The 22,484-nt window shown below is 50.5% G+C and overlaps 4 protein-coding genes across 4 annotated transcripts; 1 reads left to right on the forward strand and 3 right to left on the reverse strand.

The window, feature by feature from the left end:
* Window positions 1–653: 653 nt before the first annotated feature.
* On the reverse strand, window positions 654–1,702 carry LAJ45_03780 (uncharacterized protein; the record flags this gene model as incomplete). Its single annotated transcript, XM_046113364.1, has 4 exons — window positions 654–886; window positions 983–1,250; window positions 1,355–1,602; window positions 1,663–1,702. 4 exons carry the CDS (start codon window positions 1,700–1,702, stop codon window positions 654–656), a joined length of 789 nt encoding a protein of 262 aa, XP_045973657.1.
* Window positions 1,703–6,505: 4,803 nt separating this feature from the next.
* On the reverse strand, window positions 6,506–10,565 carry LAJ45_03781 (uncharacterized protein; the record flags this gene model as incomplete). The annotated part of the gene is made up of 7 exons (XM_046113365.1): window positions 6,506–7,353; window positions 7,419–7,993; window positions 8,052–9,049; window positions 9,154–9,624; window positions 9,800–9,834; window positions 10,420–10,481; window positions 10,543–10,565. 7 exons carry the CDS (start codon window positions 10,563–10,565, stop codon window positions 6,506–6,508), a joined length of 3,012 nt encoding a protein of 1,003 aa, XP_045973658.1.
* A 6,659-nt stretch (window positions 10,566–17,224) lies between these two features.
* LAJ45_03782 (uncharacterized protein) lies at window positions 17,225–18,236 on the forward strand (the record flags this gene model as incomplete). Its single annotated transcript, XM_046113366.1, has 4 exons — window positions 17,225–17,261; window positions 17,335–17,600; window positions 17,662–17,932; window positions 17,992–18,236. The coding sequence occupies 4 exons, from the start codon at window positions 17,225–17,227 to the stop codon at window positions 18,234–18,236; spliced, it is 819 nt and encodes a 272-aa protein (XP_045973659.1).
* Window positions 18,237–21,271: 3,035 nt separating this feature from the next.
* On the reverse strand, window positions 21,272–21,839 carry LAJ45_03783 (uncharacterized protein; the record flags this gene model as incomplete). The annotated part of the gene is made up of 5 exons (XM_046113367.1): window positions 21,272–21,288; window positions 21,361–21,392; window positions 21,463–21,505; window positions 21,559–21,570; window positions 21,626–21,839. 5 exons carry the CDS (start codon window positions 21,837–21,839, stop codon window positions 21,272–21,274), a joined length of 318 nt encoding a protein of 105 aa, XP_045973660.1.
* Window positions 21,840–22,484: the final 645 nt, after the last annotated feature.

Genomic DNA, 22,484 nt, shown 5'->3' on the forward strand with positions numbered 1-22,484 from the left:
GTACTTAACTGCTACTAAATTCCTATTTGGTCCACCCGGTTTTGTCTTTAGCATCGACATACTTAAACACCACTCATAGTCAATCTCTATACAGCCAGTCCTGCAGCCCACAAGTAACGGTGACTCCTTCTTTATACCCAACAACACCACACACGACGTTTAAAACCTCGACGTAATTTACAGCTTTGCTTTGCAGCAGTGCCGTTAGCACTAACCGTCACAGATAACTCAATACAACGCCAGGTGGATTAAATACTAAATCACAGTGAGGATGAGGGCATTGATTCTACAGATAACGTATAACGTCAGGTATATTCACGTCATACAACGCTACGTTGTGACGGACTGGCATTGGGTCATTTTGGTACAGGTACAAGTATGTAGTTACGGTAGCCCAATCCTCGAGTAACTTAGGTGAGGGTTGTATTATATTTGACCATTCGCTTTGCCAGAAACAAGACTTGCCCAGGGCGTATACCTAGCATCCTGCAGACCCCCGCACTACACAGTATGAATACATGTAGTATCCAACCACAGCTACAACACACCACACCATACAATCACTTCTCTTTATGCAAGCTTCATCCATTCATTTCTATCCCCCAAATTAAAGCGGTGGAAAAAAACTAAGCCTACAACATAGCACTCAAACCTCAAAACGCGCTATATCCACCATCCACAACCCACGACGCACCCGTAACATAGCTCGCCATCGGACTCCCCAAAAACACCACCACATCCGCAATCTCCTCCGGCCTGCCAATCCGCTTCTGCATCGACGAGCGCGGGGGGTCCGCTGTGGGGCCCATGCGGGCGAGCAGTTCCGTCCCCACGGGGCCCGGGCAGACCGAGTTTACCCTGATGCCGTCGGGCGCGTGGTCGAGTGCTATATATATATATATACAGAGTGAGTGTCTATGAGTATAGAAGATCTAGATAAAGGGTGTGTAAGTAAGTAAGAAGGAGGTGGGGGGGTACGTACCAGCGTTTCTACTGATCCCGAGTACGGCGTGCTTGCCGGCGATATAAGTTGTTGCGCCCTGTGCTGCAAGGAATCCATTTATGGAGGCCATGTTGACGATTGATCCGCGGAACCCGTCTCGGCCCTCCCAGGATACTAGGTCCTGCTTCATCATTGCTTTGAGCTCTTCGCGCTGGCAGAAGAGCACTCCGTTGACGTTTACGTTGTTTGTAAAGTCCCACTCTTCCTTTGTTATATTGCAGGCCAAGGTATTCTTCTGGACTGCCACCTACATGCAAGCGCGGTGTGAGCAAAGCCTTTAAGAGAGAATGGGAAGATCCTTTGATAATCACATGGTGTGGGGGGAAAGGGGGAGGGGGGTAGGTTACGCACTCCCGCATTGTTACATGCATAATCGATCCGTCCCAGGGACTTGACGGTTGTTTCAACCATGTTCCGGACAGATTCCTCGTTCGTTACGTCTGTGTGCACAGGAACCACCTCAAAGTCTTTGTTCGTGGCAACCTTCTTCGCCTCAGCGGCAACAGCCTTGAGCCTGTCCATGTCCACATCTGCAATCGCGATTCCAGCGACGCCGGCTTTGGCGTATGCTAGGGTTATAGCTCTACCAATACCCTGTCCTATACTATATTAGCAAAAAAAGACCAACAAAGGTAAAGGACAGAAAAAGAAATACGTACCCGCCCCAGTGACGAGTGCGTTTCCTGTGAGTCTAAACATAATGATTGTTTACTGTGAATTGAGGAGTAGCTAGCTGCGGGCTGCTGAGAGGGGTTGTCTGGACGATTCGTGGGCTTTTATGAGAGCTGGACGTTACGTAAAGGAGACTTTTCGGATGACTATTTATTGCCCGAACCCCCGCCTTGTGGCTTTCCTGTGTGGATCCTTTGATAGTATCCATTTCAGCCAATACACCCAGGTTGTTTTTTTCCTTTCCTTTGAGACACCGACTCCAATCTGTAATCGGGTGCGCCTTGCGCTACCCCATGCTAAGTCGGAGCGACTCGCCCATGTGAAATTCGTTGAAGACGCTTGCTTCTCAAGCACTACATCGGATTGCCCCAAAGGGGAAGCTTTCGCCAAGCCGGCATATATCTGCCATCAAGTCTCCACGTGGAAATAAATGCTGTTAAGTCCGATGTGGCATATTCATGTCTATATATGCAACCTTCAATGATATGCAACCTTCAATGATATGCAACCTTCAATGATATGCAACCTTCAATGAGGGGGAGAGCGTGTAGAAAAAGCAAATCCTCAAGGTATATGTTGAGTGAGTGGGAGAGTCAATCGTGTGGATGTCAAATAGTGGCCCGAGAATACAGATCCAAAGATAAATGTGTGACAGTGACTACCTACCCCACAACTCTAGTACTACTACTACTATGTCTTGGCACCGAGTGATGATCCGTGATACGAATATCAGTTGCAGTTAATTATTTAGCGCGCGCCCTAGACTCAAGGACCACGTTGATCAACCGCAGCGTAGTCTGGGTTGCTACTGATGGATCAGCTTCGGTTATCGAAGCTTCTCGACCGTAGATGTTACTATCACTATACATGAGATGATATATGACACCGCCGGCTGCCGGGCCTCCGCGCGTTGTGCATGTTTTCTGACTGCGGGAGATCATCAGCTCGATGTTCACGGATCAATAAGAGGCCCCGTCGCCGCGAATCCCTGGTTTAACTGTTAAACGGACGGATGAGCGTCCCGTTCATGTAAGACATATATATGATATATATCTTGGCTCCCTCGGAGGCCCCCTCACATGGTCCTTGATGTGTGCTGACACCCGATATCCAAGCAAGTCGCTCAATCCAGAGCCACTTGCCCCGCACCCCATGGGGCTAGCTAGTAATCATCGGTCTTGTGTGACAGCGTGGCCAGGGCGGGCGGAGCTGCGTGACAACCGACCGCAGATCACAGAACTCCGAAGGCACTGTAGCTTCAGTACGTACGTATACGTCCAACACTGTTTATTTTTGTTTTTGTTTTTTTCTCGGCGGAAATGTTGCGCTGTCTTCAAGACAAATCAAAATCAGGCTGCTCGGGACATTGACCAATATGCCGAAGCTGGGTGGGTCCGAAGCGGGCTTCCTCTCTAGTTAACGCATTAATTGGTGTGCCGAATGCGGCTATCCTTCCATGTGCAGGCCCAAGATCTTGGAATGTTGATATTCCAAATCATGGTGTAGATGATCGGCCGCAGCTGGTGCGTAGGTACGTACATACTTTGTATATCTGCGCTCAAAATTAAAGTGTTGGCTGATGACGATGCAAGGGGTTACACGCACCTACGTACCTGTGCTCCTCCTTTGCGGGGGACAAAGTGAAACATATAACTAAGTATATGCTCACGGGACCACACCAGAAACCAGAACAGCACTCTTAGTTATCGTGAGGAAACAACAGCAGAGAAACACTCTGCCCCCACCAGAACCACATACCGACGCAGATAGACTTTGAGTCTCCCCGAAAAGTGCAAGCGTTTTTCGTTTTGTAAACACCGAAGAGCATGTGAGGGGCCGACGACGTCTGGAGTAAACAACCAGTACGTACATCTGAGCTTGTACCGTGATGTATCATGTGGCTCCACTAGCGAACCAACGGCCGGGGGTATATATCCAATATACTAGAAGGCGGAGACGCTGTACTTGTTGGTCTGCTGAGAACGTCGAGACATGTTCTACTCGGGATAGGAAGGAAGGGACAACAACAGGCTTGGAGTGAAGCAGACGTAGAGAGACACTGCGGGTAGGAAGACACTGCGGAGTCGTGTTGTCATGTACTACACCAACTCACTCCAACTGGCGCAGGCCCCGAGAACCCCGCGTCTGGGCTGAGAAAGCGCAACAGCCCGACCCGAGCCGGCCATCTGTCTTTCCCGCAACACGAACCCCGGCCACATATCCTCAAGCCCCGACACCTTTTTCCAAAAGTCTCCTGTCCCCCGACCAATATCTATTATGTATTAGTATACGTGACATGGTTAAGAAACACCAACCCAAACAGCTGTCATTACCCAACACTCCCCTCCACCTCTCCTATGTAACCCAACTGCGACCTCAAAACTCCAATCACTGCACCCTCAACACCACTCCACCTCACAACCACCAAACCCCAGGCGTATACTACCGCGGCTCATCAAGCCCCGGCCCATCCAATTGATGACAAACAAAAAAAAAAAAAAAGCACTGCCCATCCAATCCCCACAAAACGAGTGATACCCCATGACTCACCTCGTCCTCAGTGGCGAACATCCAAACCCCACCACGGCGATATGTGCTAACAATTACACACACACCCCACCACTACCACCAGAACCCCTCGCCTCCGGCCCCGAAGTGCACTATACACCTGCCAGCAGAGGTGTCGACATCAGGACCACGGACAGCAGTTAGTGGGCTGGACCGGACGTCGATATGGTCTGGACCGGTCCTAACTCGTTTCTTTGGCCCGGACAAAACATAGGCCACATGGACCACACCATTTCCGGGGAGCGCCCCGGCAGAAAAACGGAGCTTTCCATGTTACTTCATGACCACCCCCCCGTGGCCCGGGAATACCTAGACAAGGCACGTCCAAGTGGGCTGGACCGGACTTTTCCGACCACCTTCTGACCGCGGCCGGGCAGCGCAGGCCAGCCCATCACACCCCCTTCCTCCGTCTCGCGTGGCAGTCGCAAGCCCATAGCGATACCGTACCAACAACACCCCTAACACTGCGATATCCTTCCAGATGCAGTACTAGATCCCTCCACCTGCCCTATATCCATCATTACACCACACCACACCGTACCCAACCCAACCAACCCAAACCGAAGCCGGCGCGCTACATACATACGTATACATACACACTCACTCATAAACGGGCACCGCGATCACTTACCGGCTCGGAGCTCGGAGCTCGCGGCATTCGCCCCCGCGGGCACCGCCGGGGTGGCGTGGGGTTAGTTAGGCCCGTTCTCGCGTCGGCGCCAGGCATCACCTACGCCTACACCTAGCTGCACCCACGAAGCTAGGTGTATGCTACGTGAGGATGAGGTTTAATCGCCCTCGCCCCCCACACCTACACCCCACGGGGATAAGGGACGTCGTTGCCATTGCTATAAATAACTCGAGCCCGTACTCTACATAGAGACCCTTTAAACCATAAATAGATCTCGCGATACTCTACTCTAGATACAGATATCGATCGATGTTGCTACCTACCCGCACTGGGCTAGCCATCCGCAAATCAAAGCTAGGGACCACATTTGTGTCCGTATGTACTAATAGCAACCGCAACCAAAACCATCGTCATTATATACGGGGGGCGAGACGGATTGGTTAGTTGGTTGGTTGATAGGGGAGTCTCGGTAAGTATGTACAGTAACGGTGTTCTAGGTCTGTAGTAGATTGGATTCTATTGGATTGGATTGTATCGGATTGGATTGTAGGTATTGTGTACGCGTACAAAGTACACCTACGGGCCGGCCGAAAGAACGCGGAGGAAGTGCTCGAGCGGCCTAGCTAGGGATATATGAGAAGGGAAAATAGAGAGACCGGGTCAACTAGTTGAGCACCCCCCCCCCCCCCCCTTTTTCCTTTCCTCCTCTCATCCAAACCCCAACTACTACTCCATACCCAGCATGCAAAAACAATCATTGACCCACCCACCCCCCACCCCACCCCCACACACCCGAGGCCAATGATCAAAACCACCACATATTTTCAACCCACGCACCGAACCTTCATAAATCAACAATCCACGAGTAAAATATAATTTTCTTCTTTTTAAACCCCCAGCCGCCCCATAGCCCTAAATACTTACGTTGAAACAGAAATCACCCGGCCACAAACAAAAAAAAAACCAAAATAAAGAAACCGACATGCTCGCTCGCTCGCACGCATCCATATATCCACTCGACCCCCCCCCCCCCTTCTAACTAGAACCAGTGAGAAAAAAATAAAAAAAAGCGGGTAGAAAGTGATAGTAATACAATTTTTTGGTTAGAAGTAGTAGTAGTAGTAGTAGTAAAAAAAAAAGTAAAAAAAAAGAACAATTTTTTAATGGAAAAAAAAAAAGAGAGATCCCCCGTGCGTGCATGATGTTATGTTCCCCAGCTTGTCTGTCTGTGCTTGATTGAATCGAATCCCCCATGTGTCTTATCCTATCCTATCCTATCCTATCGTATCGTATGCTATCCTATATCTTATCCTATCTTATCCTACCCTATCCTACTCCCCCACCAACAAAACACTCCCCGCTCCCCAGGACCGGTCCCTATCGCCCCAAAAAGAAACCAAGAAACCAAGAAAGAAGAAAGAAGAAAGAAAGAAAAGAAGTGGAAGGAGTAAAACTAAAACTAAGAATAAAAAAAAAAGAAATAGAAGAGAAAGAAGAAGAAAAAAAAGACCCCGTAGAAAATAATACGTACAACAACGACAAGAACAATTGAACGACAACTTATCCCAATCCCCATCCCAATACTATAATACACATCTCCTCACCCCCACCCAGATCTAGAAGAAAAATGCCTATTTCTCCCAAATACGCCCCATCCAGCTGCCCTCATCCCAATCCTCTATCCCCCTCCCATTCACAAAGACCGCCAGATCCTCCGCCCCGCCACCACATCGCTCGCCCTTATCAAGCTCCCTCTGCAGCTGCTCGTGCTCCATCATGCGCTTGCGCTCAGTGCCCTCCTTTGGGGTCTGCGCTGGTGCTGGCGCCGGCGCCGGCATTGGCTGCTGGTCTGCCGCATAGCTAGCTAGGCTTGTCAGATACCCTTCTGACTGTGCACCTGGCTGCGCTGGCGCCTGCTCTGGTCGGCGGTTGGGCGACGATGTGGGCTGCTGGGGGCGTGATGCTGGTGTCCCTGCTGCTGCGGCGGCAGCGGCAGCCTGTTGCTCCTGCTGCTGGCGCGATGTGTTGACAGCCATCCAGCGGTCGCCGCCGGGGGCGCTGGCGCCTCCGGCGGCGAGAAGAAGAGCTTCAACGTCGCCTTCGCGCTTGGTCACGGTGCCGGTGCTGCTTTCGCGCTTGATTTCAGGGTCGTGGTTGGCGGTGTCGGGTGCGGAGCGCTTTTGGGGCGCGTGTGGGGGTGGTGTGTTGAATGAGTCGCGGGCGGTGGCGTTCTCGCTGTCGGATATACCCGTAAAGTCATGGAAGAGCTGCTCAAAGCGTTTGTACTCTTCGTAGCCGCCACCGAGACCGTCTTTGAGTCTGCGGGCGACCGCGGCTTCAGGCTTCTCCGGCGCGCCGTCGTCGCTGTTGGCGCCGTCGCCGTGCAGGCGGACATACTCGCTGCGGACATTTTGGAAGTACTTCCGCATGCGGCCCAAAGTGAGGAACCAGCCTTCGGCCATGCGCCACATCCCTTCATCTTCGTGATCAATTCGACAGCTTTCCGGGCCTCGAGACCGGTGCCTTCGGCACTGCGGCTGCTACGGCTTCCCTCCATATCTTCATCTTCGTCGTCGCCCGAGGCGCTGGCTTCATGCGGAATGCTGCCGGTAATGTATCCTGATTGGTCCATCCACGGGAAGCTCCAGGCATAGACGCCCGAGACACCAACCATATAGACTGCGAATCCAACGGCAGGAGTCTCGACGGAGCTGCTCCATTCTTCAAGACCGTTCACAATCTGCATGATACCGCGAGCACATCTAAATATTTCCTTTGCCGACTCCTCCCACCAATCCAAGACCGTGGTCCCGGGTTCAAGGCCTTCTCTATCGGTCTCGGGGTCATCCGCAGGGAATATTGGTGGATCGAGAGGACCTTGTGGACGGTTGATACGGAGCGGTAGGAAGGGGATGTATTCCCGATGCATGATGACGAGGCAGAGGAAGTAAGTGATGTGCATAACTGCATATGCACTTGATGTACGCGAAGACATGTGAGCAGAAAGTGTTTGCGGGGAAAAGTGTAGATGCCTTGGAAGAGACGAATGGAATCCATCAAGCAGCTGTGACAGTCGGTAGAATTTAGAATGGGGCGACCATGGAGGGTACTTTTCCTGTCTAATCAAATGTCAGCTAATGAGAGAGGAGGAGGGTGGATCGATAGATCGGTCTATACCTTCTTCCGCCAGCACAGGCCCAATCCTGCACCCTTCCCCAAATCTCTGTGATCCTGACAACCCTAGCCAAAATACCTTCATCTTCACCAACTTCCCACCGCTTACTGTCCCCACCATTCCTCTCCTCTGTCTTGTCATATCCGTCAACCGACAAGTACCCAGTCCTCACACCCTCACCAAAAAGAAACCCTCTCTCCTCACAGGGCAATTGCACTCTCGACGCTTCGGCGAGCGAGATTCCGCTCGGCCTGAACCGGCCAGAGCTCAAAGACCGATCAAGCATGAAAAGCGCCCAAAACGTCCGTCTCCTAACCTCCTTCTCGATAAAGTCCTTGCCGGAAGCCTTACTGTCATGATTGTTGTTGTTGTTGCTGCTTCCTGTGCCACTTCCACCACTAGAAGGCCTGGCATGGTTGTCCAACTTTCTCCTCTTTGAGGAAGGGCTTGCTTCGCGTCTGTTCTTGCCCCCAGCCAATGAGAGCGTGATGAATGGGTTCGCCCACGTCTGCTCATCTTCGTGAACGTCATCCCAACTAAGTCCCAAGACTCCTCCCATCCTAATGGCGATTCCAAGCCACACGTAAGCCTCAGATCCTCGACACATTCCCCACTCATGCACAGCCAACATGAGGATCGCCTGAGCCTTCTCCAGTGTCGGCGTCGCAAATGCGCCCCGTTTTTCGCCCGGCGCGTTGAGACTCGTGTCGTCATCGTTGTGGAGCCTGTACTTCAACGCCGACGCATAAAAGTCCGAAACCGCCGACGGCGTCGTCAGCGCTGGCGCATGGTACGCAACAAGTGCCGGAACGTGCCTAGCAGCCAAAGTCAATAGGCCCAACAATACCAGTGGTGAATGAGGCTTTTCGGGCGCCGGTGGTGTCGAGCCACTGCCGTTAGTGGTAGTTGATCCCGCTGTCGCAACGCGGAGACGCGACAAAAAGCTCGGCGGGTGCAGGAACGGCAGCGTGGGTGAGTGGTGCAATTGGAACGCCTCAAACTAAAAATAAATCAAACACAAAAGGGTCAACCAAGACTCTCCAACCAACAAAAAAAGGAGCCAGAATCGGGAAAAGCCGCAACAGCAACAACAGCATAACATACAACTTGGGTCCACGTCGTAGAGGTCAGGATTGGCGCGTCCAGAGCGTCCTTGAACGCCTTCGCACCCTGGTAGCTCGCCGGTCCTGGCGCCACGTTGCCGGCAGGAGCAGGCTTCTTCGGCTTTGGCTTTTTCGGGGCCTCTGCGCGATCGCCGGGCGTCCCGTGGTGCTGCGCTGCGGCTCCTCCACCGCCACCACCAGGCGCAATGTCTCTACTGGAGCCGCTGTTGCTAGTCCTGACGGCCGCCGTGCCAGACGAGACGCGAGGCGCACCGCTGACAACCGGCGGAGGGTAGGTACATTCCCTATTGCTGGCTTCGCAAGCACGACATGTGGTGTTTGGGCCAGTGTTGACACATTTCACTTTTGAGCGACGACACCGGACGCAGGCTATCGACGACCGCATGTTTGGGGTTCGGTCGCACGATGGCGGTTTTGTTGCTGTCTCCAGTGGTACGGTAGTGAGGGAAATCTACCAGAGTTTGTAAGTGCTGAGAAATTGGGGGGGGGGGGGGGGGAATGGAAAGGAAGGGTGGATGGGGGGGGGTGGTTAGATAAAGGAGAGGAAGGGAATGGGAAGGGAATGGGAAGGGAATGGGAAGGGAAGGGAAGGGAAGGGGAATGGGGGGGTGGAATACAATCCGTACCTTCTGATCGCCCGTTTGAGAAACAGACTTTGAATCTATTTTTTCGGCGGGTTCCAGCGTCGGGCCGGGGGGTTGGGCAGAGTGCTGAGTGATGATGGATGGATGGATGATGGATGGGGAGTGTCGGGAACGACGACGACAAGACAAGTGACAACTGATCTGATATAGAATAGATGTCCTGATGAAAGAATGATGACAGAAGCAGCAGTAGATGTCGACTTTTTTTTCTTTCTTTTCCGAAAGGTGAGAAAAGAAGGAAAGAAAGAAAGAGGGAGGGAGGGAGGGAGGGAGGGAGGGAGGGAGAGTGAGAATGGAGAGGAGTGAGAGAAAGAATGGATTGATGATGGGTGTGGTAGATAGATTGATTGATGGGAAAGAAGACAGTTGATTGATTGATTTTGGGGGGGGGGGGGGGTAGTAGTTGTTGATGTGAGTTGTTGGGTTGAGCAGCGGCGACGACGACGACGACGACGACGACGGGTGACGGGGAAGGCACTGGGACAGCAGGTAAAGGTAGGAGTTGGAGTTTTGGGGAAAAAAACTTGAAAGGGAAGGGACACGGAGAAGGGAAGTTGTCGGTGGTTGCTATGCTATGGCCAGAGGGTCAGGCGGACGCATACGGAGGACGCCTCCGGTTTTGGGGTCGGCAAGTTTGCTACGCGGAGAAGTCGTCCTCCCCTTCCTGAATCCTGAGTGTAAGTGATGAGGCAGTGAGCAGTGAGTTACGCGTGCCTAGTGCCTACCCAGATTCAGCTATTTCCAGCATTCATTTCTCAGCTAGGGAATACAGCAGCCAGCATGCGTCCTCTCTCTCTCTCTGCTGCTTTCTTACTCCGAAGTAAGGTTTTTCTAATACCTATTGCCTTTCCCTTGCCTCCGATCGCTCCTGCTGCTGCTGCCGTTGCCTCTCTTGTTCCTGTCTTCGCTTTCGCCTCACTCACAACCACTCAGTCAGTCAGTCACTCACTCAGTTCGTTCATGCAGACATCCATTCAATTCATTCCCAACAGGGTGTCTCTTGGCTTTTCCCAAAGGAAATCCATCTACAAATCTCAAGCCAAGTACGCCGGTAACTACATGTACAGTACCCTACTGTACCCATAATAAATAAATAAAAATAAAAATAAAATAATAACAAAAAGAATTCCCAACGACTTTGAGGAATCAGTAGAGTAGAATCTACTAATTAACCACACCCCTCCTCAAATTTCTCTGCTAAATATCACCTTCCATTCCCGCCCTGTATCTCCCTTTCCCTTAATCCTTCCTCCCTCGGTACTGTGCCTACCAATCCCTAAGCTTCGGCATTTCGGCTCACACCACTCTCGGTTGCCAGCATCGGCTATATCCTCCTCCTACCTCTCAACGTAACCCAGCCAGCCCTTTCCATCCACCTCAACCCTCATCACCAACCTACTCACAGCCACTCAACAACCCCTTCCTTCCTTTCCTTCCTTTCTCCTTCCTCCTTCCTTCCTCCCTCACACACACCCCCCAGCACCACAACCTCCACTCGGAGAAACAAACTAATTGGGACCACCCCGGAGCGGGCGGACGGGAAAGCAGTGGAAGGGAACTGCGTGCCGGTCGACGGAACAAGCCTTGGCTCTCACTACCGAGGGGAGGGGAGGGGGGCGCGGATTATCATCTTGCTTGTATGTATGTAGAGGTACCTTTAGGTACCACGATAGATACCTACCTGCTGCTGCTGCCGCCGCCCTTGAGATATATAATCCATATTTCGTGCTCCCTATTCATCTACCCACTCCCACTCCCACGCGCGCGCGCTCCCGCTGCGCGGCGGGAAAGCAAACCTCGCCGGATTGTTTCCCGTATGTACTATACTTACTGTACTGTACTGTACTATGTATACTCTACTCTACATTCCTCGTAATATGTGGCAACTCTGTATATAGAAACCGTAGAACAACAAAAACAGGTATCAGGTATCAGGTATCCATAACCCCCGGTAGGGTGAGAGAGGTGGAATGATATGCGCCGGAGCGATTCTCGCTCTTCGCTTTTCGCCCTCGCTCGCGGGTTGCCTTGCGTAGCTTGCTGGGGCCTTGGACAAGCCCCCGGAAGGGCGCACACCTCGGGATCTTCTGTAGAGTAACCCCTCCTCGATCCAATCCCCCATCCCCCATCCTTCTCCTTCCTCCTCCACAATAACAATATATACAGTACATACAAGGGGGGAAGGCACAGCTAGTATTAAATTGATTAAAAACCACATTTCCCAAGGCGTACAAACAAAAATCTATTTTTCGCCATGCATACCCCCCCTCCACTTTTACTTCCACTTCCACTTCCACCGCCCGGCGGCATCTTCTCCGTCCCCCATTTGTTTTGCAGCTCACCGGGTTCATGAACAACCACCTACCCACCTACCCACCTACCCACCTACCCACCTACCTACCACGACACTAACGGACGCGCGCGCGCGCCCGCGCCCCGGCCGGGTTGCTGCTGCGAGTGAGCGAGCGAGCGAGCGAGAAAAGAGCCGGCATGATGGAAACGAAACCCACTCCCCAAACCGGCGGCCCGGGTGGGGGGGGGTCTCACACACTTGCGAAAGAGTGGGATGTGGGATGTGGGTATGCGTACATACATTCCGTATCTCTGGTCTGTACTTTTTTTTCTTTACGACCGAAAAAAAAAAAAGGGAAAAGCAATGTTTTCTACTTGTATCTCCGACGAAGAAGGGGTGGTGGGCCGAACGTACAAAAATCGAAAAGGCAAGGGCAAGGGAAGGGAGGAGAGAGGCGAGTTCAGAGAGCAGAGAGCAGAGAGCAGAGCAGGGCGGAATGCAATCACCGACAGAACACGCATCATATCATGGCTGTTTCTGTGCTGCTACATGTACCCATCGGGATGATAGTTGCCGGGCAGCGCAGCGAACATCGCCGTCGCACAAGAAAGGGAAGTGGAAGTGGAAGTGGAGGGGGAAACCCTTCCCAGGCCTGAAGAAACTCTGCCGGCGACTGGTCAGGCGAATTCAGTCATTCACCCCCCTCCCCAGTAAAGCACCACACCGAATTTCCCGGACCGGCTATTTGCATTTTTCATGTTTCCCATTCCCGAGGTGCACGGGAAGAAGGTGAGGAGTGGAGTGGGAGTGGAGAGTGGGAGCGAAGTGGAGGGGGCGGACACAAGTGACAAGTGACAAGAAAAATCGTAAGATCTCGTAAGCAGCAACATCGAACTCGTAATGCGCGCGCAAATCACAGTAACCAAAAGTGTAAGTGGTGAAAGGACGAGACGACGTTGACTGACTGAAGTGACCTTCCATATCCTCTTCTCTTCCGTCTTCTTGACCGACTGACTGACTGACTGACCGTCACCGACTGACGCCCTTTGAATCCCTCACGTGCGTGCGTAATTCATTTCGTGGTTCGATCCGACCTTCTCTGGTCCAGCGTCAGTGATCAATCACTACTCACTCACTCTGATTCACCACATATGCATCACCACCCATCGGAATCTCGGAATCGCCGGGCCGACCGTTACTTCCGCGTTTCGTTTCGTTGTCACATTTTTCTTGGGGTCAGCAAGCAGCAAGGTAAAAAGTAGCTCCCCGGGGCGACGCCGCGCGCCCGCCAATGACAGTCTGGCACGCACGCTCTCACTCTAGCTCTCTGATCCCTCGCTGCTCTAGATCTCATCGGAAAAATAAATAAATATAAATAAATATAAATAAAAAAAAATAAAAAAATAAAAATAATTCTCTATCCCACCACGTCAAATCAAATCCAAAAGACACACACATTACACACACGTACAACACAAAACCACGTGTTTCCCTCTCTTCCTCTCCTCTGTTCGGGAATGCTGTTTCTCGTGATATGACATGCCATGATAAGCAGCCCTCCGCCCAGCCAGTCCACACAAAAAAAAATATAAAATATAAAATAAAATATAAAATATAAAAAAATAAAAAAAAAAGGAAATAAAGGCAAACAGAAAGAGCGAGGGGAAAAGAAAAGAAAAAAAAAGAACAGCAGCCCCGCCGATCGTAAGACCAGGTCAACGGAGAGCCGCGGTCGGCGTCATCATCGCTGGGGCCGTGGGCCGGATGCGTCCCGCCCGCCAGGCCAGAGCAGGCCAGGCCAGTTGCGTGGATGCATTCGGTGCATCCGTTCGGTTGGGGTGAGAGAGAGAGAGATGGGAAGGAGGGACAAGGAGAGGAAGGAGAGGGGTTTACGGGAAATTGAACATGGACAAGACAAGATTAATTCTGTTTGTCCCTTCGATCTTCTGTTTGGCTGGATTGTCGTCTTCTCATGCCGCAGGAGGGAGGGAACCTCACTGGAAATCGTATTTTGTATTCCCATACCACCTACATACCTAGCTACCAGCCGGGCTGGCTGTGGAACGGCGGAAATGTTGCCTACCTTACTTTACCTTACCTTACCTGTTCCTGTACCTGTACCGTATCTCCCTTTTTCCTGTACCCACGATATTGCGGGCGGGTAGATACCAGCATACATCCCGATAGAGTAGACAACCAGCCAGCCAGTTCAAAAAAAAAAAAAAAAAAAAGAGAAGAAAAAAGCAAAAATCTCCAAATAAAAAAGACACGATAAAATACGGCACTGTAGCTAGAGTCAGTAGGAAGAAGAAGGAAAAAAAAAACTGCCGGTACCTCCCACACATCCCCCCCCACCAACAACCCGGCTCACCGACCTGCCTAGAGTGCCCTACATAGCGTCGTCCACTCTACGTGGTGGGAAGCCGAAGGGAAGGGAACATCTCCGGCCTCTGCCCCTTCCTTCCTTTCCTCGCTCCCCTAGCTAGAGTAGCACCACTCCTACTGGCCAGCAGTGGGTCGTGATCAACTGCAACGGGTTCTTGGCCTCCTCCTCCTCCTCTGCCAGGGGTTGTTGTGGGCTGGCTGGCTGGCTGGCTGGCTGGGGTTAGAGTAGCAGCAGAAGATATCGGAGTACGATATCTCCGGCAACAGGTTTCGAACCGAAGTGCCGGAACGGGGAATGCTAACCTGCGGGAGCCCCGGTGTGCTTTTTGGGAGATTAGGGACAGGAGGACATGAGGACAGCAAACCTTTCGAAAGGGGGAGGAGGGTGGGCCTATGGCTGCTACTCCATCCCTTCGATTCCTCTCGGGTCCATGCAAACCCAATCATCATGCTACCGTTTGTTCACCCGGTGAAACGAGAGATAAGGGGGTGAGGGTACTTGTAGTGTAAGTACCGCCCTCCTCCTTCATCATCTTCTTTGTAGAACTCTGGTCCCGAGGCCACAATGCGCGGCGCGGGTCCAGTGTAGATCCTGTTGTGTGGAATGTGATCGAGATGGGGAGGATGATCCAACTGATCAGCGAGATCCTCTTGGATAGATAGTGTCTCGGAGGAGGAAGAGGGCAGTCGTTAGTTCCCTCGTGTCACGCGTCACGTAGTAGTGTTTTGTTTGCCCATAACGTGACCTGGATAGCGTAAGCACAGTAGTAACGTGACATCCCACTCCCGCGGTAAACGCAGCCCAGTAACTAACAGTTCAGCCCAGTCGATCAGTCAGTCACTCCGGATCCTTCCACCATACATCTATTCGCGAGTGATACCACATGACACACCCCCAAACACTCCCGCTCCCTTCCTTCTCCCACCAAGCAAGCCATCCAGCCAAGCCAGCCGCCGCCATCGGCCACAATAATCATCCCCATTCACCGCGCAAAAAGCAAAACCACAATGACGGGACCAATGCACACCATCCGAGACCTCCCTCATACGCCGCACACCCGGGAAGGGAGCCTTGCGAATTAAAGGGCCTATCCCCATCCTCCCCTCGTCTCTTCTCCTCGCAATCTGGTCAAAGCATTTTGAACCCCCCCGGCCCGAATATATAGGGGCCGCGCCGGGGTGGGCGTTCTAGAACGTGGAAGGTCTAGATTGTTTGTTTTTTGATCTCTGCCCTACACTAATTACTTCCTCCCCAGCTACTTTACAGCGCTTATGACGGTGGTTCGGTTGGGAGAGATGTCTCAATTTCGGGCCAAGACAGGAAAGCTTGTTAGGGGGCCCGGGTACGGAAACGGTTAGGTAGATAGACAACAGTTGGTCATGGTGTATCACTCGGTGTCCTCGTCCGGGCAGGCAGTGTACTAGCAAAGTCGCTTATTATATTGGTCACGTGGAGAGTGGTGAGAGTGCAAAGGATAGCGGATCTTTGGTTTTACCTTGAGCACCTCTAGCTCCAAAAGCACGTGAGCAATATAATATACGACATTGCTAGTAGATAGGCGTTTGAACCTTTTTTTTTTCTCTCAGACACTCGCTGGCTATGCGGTGTAGCGTTAGGGTGGTGGTGGTGTGCAACGAAGACAATGTGTGCTGCAATGCATGGCGGACGATGTTTGTTTGAAACATTGTTACGAAATCGCGATAGAGCATGCAGCGGCGCATGTGTGGTAATTATCGAGTTGCTGCTTTAGAGTACTGAGTACTTGGGACGCACAAGTAGGCACTGCGCTCCGTAAAGTCCAATTCATTCTGGAGGTTGTAACCTACATAGCCGCTGGTACATGTCTGTACTCACTGACGGATACGTAAGTTAAAGTTCTCAGTACTCTACCCTCGAGCATCAACTACACATCGTCCCATTTAGTGACATGAGAGTTGTAAAAAGCAAGATCCACATGTACAACACTCGAGTATGTATTTATTTCTGACTGTTCGACCAGCGCACAGACCTTTCTTCGGAAGCTGGTTAGTTGTATGTCACTTTGGTTGGGTTGGTAATAATCGACGACAATAGGCTTGAGGATAAGCCCTATCTTGACCGGCTGAAATTTGCTCTTCAGTTATAGAAACCTCGCCAATGATTGGATCATCGAGAGAAGTTATTTTAAACAGGGAACGTCAAAAGTTAAAGTGTGCTTCTGGCTTGGAGGTGCAGATTAATATTAGAGTACTTACAGACTCTCGTATCTGCGAAAAGATTTAAACGACTTTGTTTAAAACAGATAAGACATATCATCACCGGCTTTGCCCTGACTATTTCCAGAGGGGGGCATGATATAAATTGATTTAAATTGATTCTGCAGGATAAATTTTTTTTCCAACACCCTCAAGACGATTGTAGATCTCCCTCGGGGGTTATGTACTCTACTTAGATATGTATCACCAATCATTTAAGCGATATATGCGATATATGTGATATATATGACAGGTACTTTCTTTCTTAAACCTGTTTATTCTGCACCCTTCATCTTGGAAACAATCCGCGGGACAATTTGATGGGATGGTGGGGAGTAAATTGGGTTTTGATATGATAACAATCCCCGCTATTATAATATAAGAGGGTGGCCAGGTTTCGTATCAAGCGTCGTGATCGATCGTCCGTCTGCAAACATCCCACAAAATCACAAAATCTCCAATATCTTAAGAAATTTCCCCTCAACATCATACCAATGTCGCTTCCAGGCTATGCTTTAATCACCGGTGGAGGTAATTTGCACTCAACTCATTCATTGAACTTCGACCCCGCTAGTGTTGTACTCACATGGTTCTTCCTAAATAGGTGGTGGAATCGGCAGTGCCACCGGCAAGATATTCGCCCGCGAAGGTAGCGCCGGCGTAGCATTCGCAGACATAAATTTCGAAACCGCAACCACTGCAGCCGAGGAATCAAAAAAATACGCCACAAACCCAGCCTATAGAGCAATCGCAATCCATGTCGATGTTGCCGATGAAACGAGTGTAGACGCAATGGTCGAGCAGGCAGTGAAAGAGTTCGGGTCACTCAGTTATGCTGTCAATTCGGCGGGTGTGAGTTTTACGGATCGGGTATTGATCTCCCCATAATGCCTCTTTCATGTATCGGTTTTCACTCAATAACGTCGTCTAGGTCGGCGGGATGCCAAAACACTCGGAAACAAATCTCGGCAACCTCTCCACACAGGAATGGGAACGTACCATGAACATCAACGCCCGGGGTGTATTTTTCTCCCAGCGCGCCGAGATCAGTGCTATGCTCAAGACCAAATCGAACAACAACTACCCTGAAAACCTCTCCATCATCAACATCTCCTCCATTGGCGGGCTGCGAGCGCTCGCTCCATATGCATCTGCCTACGTGCCGTCAAAACATGCCGTCATTGGGCTCACAAAGAGCGCAGGTATGTCATATTCCCCATCCGCCCCAACCAGAGCCTATTCTGATAGTAGTTCGATTTAGCCTTTGAGCACGGTCCCGACGGAATTCGGGTCAACGGGGTGTGCCCAGCGTTCATCGAGACACCCTCAAACGCTGGAAACGCCGAGATAGCAGAGCGGGTAAACAAGCGTATGGAAAGATCTGCACTGAGGCGAGTAGGGAAGCCGGAGGAAGTCGGCGAGATAATTGCGTTCTTGAGCTCTGAAAAGGCCAGCTTCGTTACCGCAGTTGATTGGGCAGTTGATGGAGGCTATACTGCAGCTTAGGTATCGTGATAGGTGTGGTGATGTACTATGTACTTGTAGCAAGAAATAAGTAAACTTGAGGGTGCCAGATTTGTATCATGTATCGCTATGTAGAATGGACATACATGAACAATCATCCCGTCGAGTGTTCTATTCTGCCGATGAAGTTCCGTATGGATGGGGCCCTGGTTGCGGCTACCAATCGATATCTAACCGGTTGTCATGCTATCCCTGGAAGATGTGCAGCTCGTGGGGTGCATGCATGGCGCGGGGTCACGGATGTTTCGGATTTACTATGATTCTTGACTTTAGCATCGGGCTAAACCGTGGTTGAATTCTGAGAGAGGATGCGGTAGATAAATGGATTGGCTCAATCATGATCGAAGATGTAATTGTGATGGGTGGGAGCAAGCAGGAGAAGGAGAATGGGCTTCTGTAGAGTAAGTGGGCCTAGACTTGATTGTACGTAGTCTATGTAGGTACAGTACCTACATATATCATGTGTAAATACATGTATGGACACGTCGCATTCTCTGCCGGTACCCTTCTTTGCGTTCTGAACCAAATGTGCAATCTTAACCCTAACCCTATATAGTAACATTACAAGTTTGAATTATGATATTGAGCAAGGGTCTTCTAGCCACCGTTAAAATTACCCAAGTACATACACGTATGTACCAAATACCGAGCAGTAAGTTTAAGCCTTAGCCAATCATGCCGAATCTCGAAAAAAGGAATGTTCGATTGCACGGGTATGATTCACTAATTGTGTGAAGCCCGGAGCTAGGCTATACATGACAATCGATTGCGCGGGTAGCTACAATGCGAGAAAAGGCTGAAAAATTCAAACCAACATACGGGTAACGGCAGTAGGGCAAGTCAAACAGACGAATTCAAGCCAAGAAGCAAACAAACCAGACTACAGAGTGGTCGATTAGTAAAATGATGGATTTATAAACATCCACCAATGGTCCTCTGCTCTCCTTCAATAACCCTCAGGCCATATCTGACCTCCCGAAACTTATCCTTCCAGCTTCATGGAGCCAACCCAGGAGTTCATCTCCTGCAACCCCGGGCATGTTCAAACCTCACCCGGCAGCGAGGCCTCGCCCCCAAGTTACCAGCACATGTCCTGATATGATATGTGGTGTTTGAAGTCCAGATTACATCGAAACTGGTAGGCCGATTACCCAAGATGTAGGCTATCGTCGACTTTATGTGCTAATATACTACTTGTAGGAGATCATTACTACCTGGAGGTTGGGGAATTTCTGTCGGATGCGGTTCGATCAGGCTCGGAGTTACTGGAGGTGAACTCCCGGACTGATTCCATCAAACCGGGAGGATTTGGGTTTTGGGAGGGAAGTGGGTAGTTGGGGAGTTTATAAGGGATGGTGCTTGAATATCTATTAGATAAATAAGAGAACCGCGTTCTGTCCACCCGTGATGTTTCCATAATCGAGTGATTGTTCATGACTATGTAGTACGATGGGCCAAAAGATTCACCAAATGGAAGGGTGAGTTCAGTACCTGGGATTCCCACATGGTCACCCAATGCAGTACTAACCAAGCGGTATGATACTTGTGTATGGCAGAGCTAACGGGATACCCAATCCTCATCATTCTATGACTGAACACAAAATACTGACTGTTTGAGGGATTTTTCTTTTTATTATACAGACTTCTACTTGGTGGTCGAACTGATGATACATCTTGAAAAAGGATTCGGGTTCAAATCGATGAGTTTCCTTACTCATTTTGGTGGTCTTTTGTGGGTAAGTGATATCTCTGGCTGGTACGTATGCCAGTGTACAACTACTAGTAGCTGGACGAGACGGGCCGATGACGGGAAAGTTCGGATACTTCTCGGGCCGCGCGGTCTTGGAGACCGAGCTAGAGGCGACCCCCCGTGTGGTCTTGGGTGCTGCGAGTACTGCGTGTTGAATATAGGGTGGTCGAAAGTGACATACTGTGTACTTTTACTGACTACCGTGGTATTGGTTTCATTATACAAGAAATGTATACATACATGTACACAGTAGCTGGTACAGTTAAAGCTCAGAGTAAAGATCTCCTTGAAGTCACACTCACAGATTCTCCGTTTTTTTATTGCATCCACTGATGCTTCATGATCAGCCCTTCGATTTTGGCTCCGGCGGACCATCCGTTTAATCGTCGTGAGTAGATATAACAATTCCACCAGACCTGTGCTAATGGCTCATAGATCTTCCTAACCCCTATTTATAACCAACTATCTGCGGGGCACAACGGTGTGAATTCCGTGAGGCCAGTCACTACCGGACTGTTTGGGGCCTGCCAATATGGTCAGTATAATACCTCGCTCCCGTTCTAATTCGGTAGCTGATATGGCCTCGGTGGTGTGCACGCATGGTATATATGGCTATGGGAGACGATGAGTGGCTAGCTGTCGGAGGTGGTGTCTCGTTGACTGGACAAGCCGATCAAGAAGCTCGGATTCTTGGCAATTGGTGTTGGCAGGCTTTGGGTACATGTATGCTCTGGCCGTACTTAAGCTCAGGTCGATAGAAAATGGGAGTTTTGAGTTCTTTGGATCGAAGTGTTCGTTCTATCTATCTACTTAAGGTTCTCATTGATCTGTTAGTAATCCTTAGGAGCTAGCTCCCCTATCGATGCCCATCCCCTATTCCCCGCTTAAAGCCTATCGCTAACTATCGCCTAGGTGGCCGAGGCTGGATGCAATATCAATCACTTGTTATTCAGAACATTTCACGCTCGACTAGGCCATTAGGAACATTTACCAGCATCGAGCATCGGCAACGCACGCAGCTCGGCCAAGGCTACTGCCCAGCTCAAGCAACCCCGTGACCCCACTCTGGCCCGAGAAAGCGATCAAGCAAAGGAAACTGTCTACATGTAGTAATATGGAATAGAGCATACATTACAGCCAACAAACACACATCACGCCACACCACTTCATAACAAATCTCAGTCTCAGTCACAGCCCATCACTCTGGCAGTCTCACTCCGGCATGTGCCGTTGAACAAAGAAGCATGACACCACGTGAGTGCAAGCTCTACATTATATGACGATCTATACAAAGTCACTAATTCAACGCCTGTACAAGGAGAATATATAGCTCAAACAAAAAAAACAGATGGAAACCTAAGCGCCGTCCGCCGCCCTCCGCTGTAGTACTGGTACATACAGTCTACAAAATCAAATCAAACCCAAATTAAACCAATCCCCGAAGCGCCCATAACTAACAATATGGAAACCGAGCCGTCGATCGAAACGCCAAATAAGACCACTACGACTCAAGTTAACCTCCACCCCGGATCAGAAATACAATTCAGGATATACCTTCAGCAACCCCTAAACCAACCACCCTATGCCCACAACCCCGCCGACGACCCCGCAACTGGTGTACTCCCCTCTTTCACCTTCCCAACGGCCACCACAGTCTCAACACTAGCATTCGCACTCGGCGCTGCGCTGGCCCACCACTCAGTCTCCCGCCTCAGCAACGGCCTCTCCTCGCCGTCCCCGTACTCGGACGACGACGACGACGAGTCCGCTACATATCCAGCATCGTCCTCCTCTAGCCTTCGGGGGCCACTGATGTCGGATGCATAACGGCGCATTGGTGGCCGGGCGGGGGCGCCGCACATGTAGCTGGTGAGTGTATGTAGAAGCGAGAAGAGTGAGGTGCACATCTTTGTTCTTTGATCTGGTTGGAGCTTTCTTGCAAGCGATGAACGAAGCACGTAAAAAAGATCGGACGGGGAAGAAAGAGATGGAGGGGAAAAGTGTAAGTGCTGGTTACTTTGTTATCTTAATATTGGATTTTTTTTTTCTTTATCTGCCCATGGGCAGTTGTGTGCTGCGCCCTCACTGACCACCGCGGCTAGGTTTTGCGGTACTGATACCTGCCTTCCTGCATACTTGTTTTATTTTATTTTATTGCACGCCTTGTCATAATAATAATAATAAGCGTGGTGGTGGTCAGGCTCAAAACAAAGAATTCAACTTATGTCTCCGCGTGAGGGTTCGTTACACACACCTGTACAGTCACGTTCGCGCGGTCTCACATGATATTGCCTCCCCCGCTCTCCCCTTAAATTCCTAAATCTCCATTTCGCTCTACAAACATATTTCATATCTGAACGGGAGTACATAGATGTACATGTAGGTATCTACACAGCCCTTCAAGTCCATGACGACTTTTCATCTCATCTTTTCTTCTCGTGGCTAATTCAAATGATGTGTGACTCACTTCGATTCAGGTA

Source organism: Morchella importuna (genome assembly GCF_003444635.1).
Source record: "Morchella importuna strain M04M26 chromosome Unknown Morimp01GS008, whole genome shotgun sequence".
Classification (NCBI taxonomy): Eukaryota; Fungi; Ascomycota; class Pezizomycetes; order Pezizales; family Morchellaceae; genus Morchella; species Morchella importuna.